This window comes from Aotus nancymaae, unplaced genomic scaffold (genome assembly GCF_030222135.1).
Source record: "Aotus nancymaae isolate 86718 unplaced genomic scaffold, 86718_ANA_hifiasm-v0.15.2.pri h1tg000014l, whole genome shotgun sequence".
NCBI lineage: Eukaryota > Metazoa > Chordata > Mammalia > Primates > Aotidae > Aotus > Aotus nancymaae.
Window position 1 is genome coordinate 50,430,068 of NW_026988425.1, and position 6,371 is coordinate 50,436,438.

General features: G+C 45.1%; 1 protein-coding gene and 1 pseudogene across 1 annotated transcript; both read right to left on the reverse strand.

The window, feature by feature from the left end:
• Nucleotides 1–594: 594 nt before the first annotated feature.
• Nucleotides 595–1,615, reverse strand: LOC105720623 (26S proteasome regulatory subunit 4-like; annotated as a pseudogene).
• A 3,890-nt stretch (nucleotides 1,616–5,505) lies between these two features.
• Nucleotides 5,506–6,063, reverse strand: LOC105720654 (large ribosomal subunit protein eL21). Its single transcript, XM_012457291.2, has one exon. It carries the CDS (start codon nucleotides 6,021–6,023, stop codon nucleotides 5,541–5,543), a length of 483 nt encoding a protein of 160 aa, XP_012312714.2. The 5' UTR covers nucleotides 6,024–6,063; the 3' UTR covers nucleotides 5,506–5,540.
• Nucleotides 6,064–6,371: the final 308 nt, after the last annotated feature.

The following is a 6,371-nucleotide window of genomic DNA, read 5'->3' on the forward strand; positions in this document are numbered from 1 at the left end:
GCTGAACCTGATGAGAGAGAAGGGTCGTCAGATAGCACACAATTAAAAAGTAAAGAAACTCTGGGTAAGCCTGCCTCCCACCCAGGCTTAGAGAGTTGGCATCAAGGTGCTCAAATAGACCCAGCACAGAGACTGGCAATGCTTTCAAGTTTGGTTCTGTTTGCTGCTCTCGTAAACTCATTTTGTGCTCACGTGGCTTGCTTTCTTAGATGAAACCTCAGAAATGTAAAAAATCCTTCTCAAGTCAGTTTCATCCTCCTTTGAAATCTCTGACCCCATTAACTTGAGACATTAACCAGCACCTTTCATGTTACCCACCTGAGTCTGCCTCTTGTTTAGCATCGACTATCATTTCATTCTTCCATTTTTTTTTTTTGGTGAAAGAGCACACTTTATTTGGAAGGAGGGTGCTACACAGTGACTAACAGAGGCCACCCATTGGGCACTTACACACTGTACTCCAAAATACACACAGGATGTTTTGCTAATAAAAATCAACGGGAACGGGGACTCCTCTGGGTAACTCCCCTAACCTCATCCCTTTCAGGGGTTGGGAAATCTTCCAACCATTTTCCTGACAGCAGCTGTGGTTCACTAGAGATAGAATCCCTTAGGGGTGCTTTCCTGTTTCTTATAAAGAACATTTTCTTTAGATTTTCTGAAGTCTTCATTTGTTACTTTCATTCCGTGTTCTCTTAAGGCCATCAGACCAGCCTCTGTACAGATTGCCTGGATGTCAGCACCAGAGAGGTCATCTTTAGCCATGATCAAGTCATCCCAGTGTCATCCTGTTTGTGTGAATCTGAAAGATATGCTTCTTAGTGTTCCCATCAGGCAGGTGGAACTCGATCCTCTTGTCAAGGCGGGCTGGTCTGGTAAGTGCTGGATCCAAGGTTCCTATTTGGTTTGTGGCCATGATAACTTTCACATCTTCCCTAGAGTCAAATCCATCCAACTGGTTCAACAGTTCCAACATTGTTCACTGAATTTCTCTCTCACCACCAGAATTTGAGTCATATCTTTTTTACCAATGGCATTAATTTCATCAGTAAACACAATGGATGGTGCATGTTCTTCAGCAACTCGAAACAGTTCCCGTATGAGTTTGGGTCCCTCACCTAGGTACTTCTGAATGAGTTCAGAGCCAACCACTCTCAAGAAAGTGGCTGAGGTTTAGTTTGCTACTGCTTTGGCTAACAAGGTTTTACCTGTGCCAGGTGGACCATAGAGAATGACCCCTTTCTTGATATTATATAAAAACACCATCTTCATAATATTCAGGATGGTGAGAGGAAGTTCCTTAATTTCCTGAATTTGTAATTCAGATTGCTTAATTTCCTGAATTTGGTTGTCCACCCCCTCCGCAACATTTGGCATAGGTCTCCTGGGGGGCCTTCTCCACCTTCATCACTGTGACCAGGGGATCTGTGTCATCCATCAGCACCCCTAACACGCATGTGATCACAGCACCCCTAGCACAGCATGCACCCTGTGTCTGAGCAGAACCCAGCAGCCAGGTCGCAGCAGATCCTTGCTTACAAATGAAAGAACACTGAAGATGTAGACACGATAGCATGATTGTCTTTGATGATCTTTCCAAGGTTCCTACTGACATTGGGGTACCTCTCAGATGGGGTCTACCCTCCACTTTTGATCTTTCCTCCTGTTGCTTTTCTTCTAATGGTTTCATTTGTTCTTGCTTTCTAATGAATCTTCCTCCATGAGACGATAGTCTTTAATTCTCTGTAACTTCAGTAATTTTAACCGGCACTGAGTGTGAGGTGTCACCGTGGCAGTTTGCTGGCAGCATCTGGTTTCTGTTTTCTTCTTTTTCCCTACTCTAGTTGGTACAGGAGGTTAGTATTTATTTTTCTTGTCCTTGTTATCCTCCTTGCCGCCACCAGGACCAGGACCACCACCCTGACTTTGACCCAGCTTGTCTTGGCCACTTGAGCTGCTGCTGCCGGAAGTTCCTCCACCTCAACTATCATTTTTAAGTCCTTATTTTTTGATGGGTATTTTCTCTCGGGGATACTCACATTGGAACACTACCAACTTATATATTTTCAAGAAAATAAATAGGTACTATATAAATGAATAAAGTGGGCTTGGCTTAAGACACTGGGGAGGGTAAAATACACAGAGTGTCAGCTCTTAATGGTTGTTAAGGAGAAAAGTAGATCAGGGAAAGGTGTTGGGATGTCTATGTGTGGGACAGAGTAGCTGTGTTGGTCAGGTTCCTGTGTCAGCGTGGCTAGGCTATCGTACCCAGTGCTTAATCAAATACTAACCTAGGTGCTACTGTGAAGGTATTTTGGGGATGTGATGAACATCCACAAATAGTAGACTGTAAGTAAAGCAGATTATCTTATTTATTTATTTATTTTTGATACGGAGTCTTGCACTGTCACCTGGGCTGGAGTGCAGTGGCACGATCTCAGCTCACTGCAACCTCCTCCTCCCAGGTTCAAGCGATTTTCCTGCCTCAGCCTCTTGAGTAGTTGGGATTACAGGCACCTGCCATCACACCTGGCTAATTGTTGTTGTTATTTTTTTTTTTTTGTATTTTTACTAGAGACAGGGTTTCACTATGTTGACCAGGCTGATCTCATACTCCTGACCTAGTGATCTGCCAGCCTTGGCCTCCCAAAATGCTGGGATGACAGGCATGAGCCACTGTCCCTGGCCCAGATTATGTTTCATAATGTTCTTGGGCCTTACCTAATCTGTTGAAGGCTTTAATCATTAAAAAATCTGGAGACAACTGATGCTGGAAAGGATGTGGAGAAATAGGAACACTTTTACACTGTTGGTGGGAGTGTAAGTTGGTTCAATCATTGTGGAAGACAGTGTGGCAATTCCTCAAGGATCTAGAAATAGAAATTCCATTTGACCCAGCAATCCCATTACTGGGTATATATCCAAAGGATTATGAATCGTGCTATTATAAAGACACATGCACACATATGTTCATTGCAACACTGTTTACAATAGCAAAGACCTGGAACCAAACCAAATGTGGCACATATACACCATGGAATACTATGCGGCCATAAAAAACCATGAGTTCATGTCCTTTGTAGGGTCATGGATAAATCTGGAAACCATCATTCTCAGTAAACTGACACAAGAACAGAAAATCAAACACCGCATGTTCTCACTCATAGGCGGGTGCTGAACAATGAGAACACATGGACACAGGGAGGGGAGCATCACACACTGGGTTCTGTTGGTGGGGGATGGGGAGGGACAGTGGGGGGTGGGAAGGTTGGGGAGAGATAACATGGGGAGAAATACCAGATATAGGTGATGGGGGTGGAAGGAGGCAGCAAACCACATTGCCATGTATGTACCGATGCAACAATCCTGCATGAACTGCACATGTACCCAAGAACCTAAAATACAAAAAAAAAAAAAAAAGAGCAAAAATTGAGGTTTCCCAGAGAAGAAGAAATTCTGCCTAAGACTAAAGCATCAACTCCCACCTATTCCAGCTGCTGGCCTTCCCTGCAGACTTCAGACTTGCCAGACTCCACAATCCCATGAGCCAATTACTAGAAACAGGTCATAGTGTGTATGCATGTACACACACACACACACACACACACATATACACACTCACATCCTATTGGTATCTGTTTCTCTGGAAAATTGTGACTGATCCAGGAGGAATTTTAGATCCAAGAGCTTTTGGACATTCAGCTTGCTAATTTCAAGTCTTTGGTCAAATGTCACATTCTCAGAGGCCTATTCCGATCATTTTATTGAATATGAAAAATTAATCATCTTCTCATTCTGTATTCCTGATCCCCTAACCCCACTCTACTTTTTCCCACAGCAGTGTCACTTTTCACATAACTGTGTTACTATTTATTGTGTTTATTTTCTGTTGCCCTCCTCTAGTATGTAAACTTCATGATAGCAGGTGTCGTAGGATGACTTCTCTGGGAACAAAACTCTGAGCTGGGGATTTGTGTGCAATGAGGCTTATTGCGGGAGAGCGGGGTGGGTGCTCTCAGAAACAGCAGCCATAGGGTGTAAAGGAAGCAAGACTGGGCAGAGAGAGAACTTTGACTGTAATGCAGTTGCAACAGAGGTCTCCACTGATTCCCAAGGGAGCCCTGAAGCTGGGGAAGTGCTTCGGGGATGTCCTGAATTGAGAGGAAGTGGATGGGCCCCAAATCAGCCAGTCATTGGATGCAGAGTGTCCCCAGGAAGAGAACACAGCTCCCTCTAGGAAGGACTTAGTGTGGGTTGTCAGCCAGCAACACTCCTGGCAGCTGCGGAATGAGCAGCGTAGCCCTGAGCAAGGATCTGGGCAGTGCACCTGGGGGGGCAGCAGCCATCTTTATTTCTCTTTTGCTATATCCTCAGTTCCCAGGACGGAGCCAGGATAGTTGAGTGAATGGGTATATGAATGAATGAATGAATGAATTCTTTTCAGAAAGGCCAGCATGTACAAACAGGATGTGGCCACTGCTCTCAGTTGATGAACAGAATGACCAGAGGATAAAAATAGAAAATAGGCTAATGTGATCACAAAAACTATTAAGGCAGTTCATTGTAGGAAACAAAGAGTGATAAGAGAAGAGAGGCTGAGGGCTATTTGAGGGAGGGGCAGGGTTGGATATGGCACTAAATACGTTTATATGACAGAGAGTTTCCCTGTCTTACACACAGATCCTAAGCAGTCGCAGGCCCAGGGTGTGCTGCTACGGGCCCGAGGCGGGCCCAGGGTTAAAGAAAGCATCCTGCGAACACAAGGAACAACTGGCTCCCGTGACAGAACTTTTAACAAGCCCTTTCTCAAATCTGTTGACTTAACACAGGCCAGGGAATTCTTTGAAAGGCAACATGGCTATAAATCAGCAAGTCCTGCGAACGTGCATTCCAGGGTCTTGGAGGAAAAGGCTGCACACAAAAGCACCTCTTCTAAGTCTTCAGGAATGCTGTGGTGAGTGGCCCTGGGGGTCTCGGGGTTAGACTTCGGGGCTGGGAATGAAAAGCATCCAGGAGAGGGGAGCAGGGAAGCCCCAGCAAGAGCAGCGCAGCATGCTTCTAAGGGTGGCAGTGGACACCCGGCACCCAGAGTGGTGTCTAGCAGATTCTAGGCACTCATTGAGTGTCTGCTGAGTGACTGGAGAATAGTCAGGGACCTTGATTCTGGCCCTCGTTCTGTCATTCACTTGCCATGTGACTTTGAGGAAGTCTCTTCCCTTCTCTGAGCCTTGTTCATCCTGCCTGTAAAATATTGCACCTAAGCACAAATGGAATCTTCAGGAGTGAATGGCCCGTGACGCTCTGAATTTATTTATTTATTTAATTTATTTTTGAAATGGGGTCTCACTCTGTCACTCAGACTGGCATGCAGTGGCACCATCATCACTCACCAAAGCCTCAATCTCCTGGGCTCAGGTGATCCTCCCACTTCAGCCTCCTGAGTAGCTTGGACCACAGGCATGTACCACCATGCCCGACTAATTTTTGTGTTTTCTTTTTTTTCACAGTCCAGAGGTCTTTTATTTTTTTTTTAACACCTATTATGCCATGAATTCATAGGGAATAGGTTCCAGCAGCTCAGGCTCCTTCCCATTGGTTCTCACAAAGTGTGCTTCTCTGGGTGGAGCAGGCTGGCGCTTCAGTTGAACCCAAGTACCTTTCTCTTTGGCTTCTTTCTTTTTCTGATCATTTTCCTTCACACGTTTTAGGAAGCTATCTCGGCTCTTAGAGTGCTTGATGTGCTCAATACGCACATTAATTCTCTTGGCAAGAATCTTGCCCTTAACTTGTTTGTTTACAACAATGCCAACAGCATGCTGGGTAACATTGTAGACTCTTCCAATTTTGCCATGATAACATTTGTGGGGCATTCCTTTTTGAACAGTACCCATTCCCTTGATGTCTACAATATCACCTTTCTTATAGATTCGCATATACGTGGCCAAAGGAACAACTCCATGTTTTCTAAAAGGCCTAGAGAACATGTATCGAGTGCCTCTCCTCTTTCCCTTCGTGTTCGTCATTTTGGCGAATTACTGGAAGATGGCGGTTCTGGCCGAAAGGAAGATTTTTTTGTGTTTTTTGTAGACATAGGGTTTCACCATATTGCCCAGGCCTGTCTCAAACTCCTGGGCTCAAGCGATCTGCCCTCTTCAGCTTCCCAAAGTGCTGGGATTACATTGTGAGACAGCATGCCAGCTGAATTTAAAAAGCATTTGAAGAGGTGCCTGAATTTGTGAAAGGCGGGAGACATAAGAAGCCCATATGGCAGAGTTTTCTAAGCTAATGTGGGCGCCTGCGATGGTCAGGGTCTGCTAAAGGAAGTAAGCAATTCCTGCGTGGCTGCCACACCCCAGTGGAACTTGCAGGTA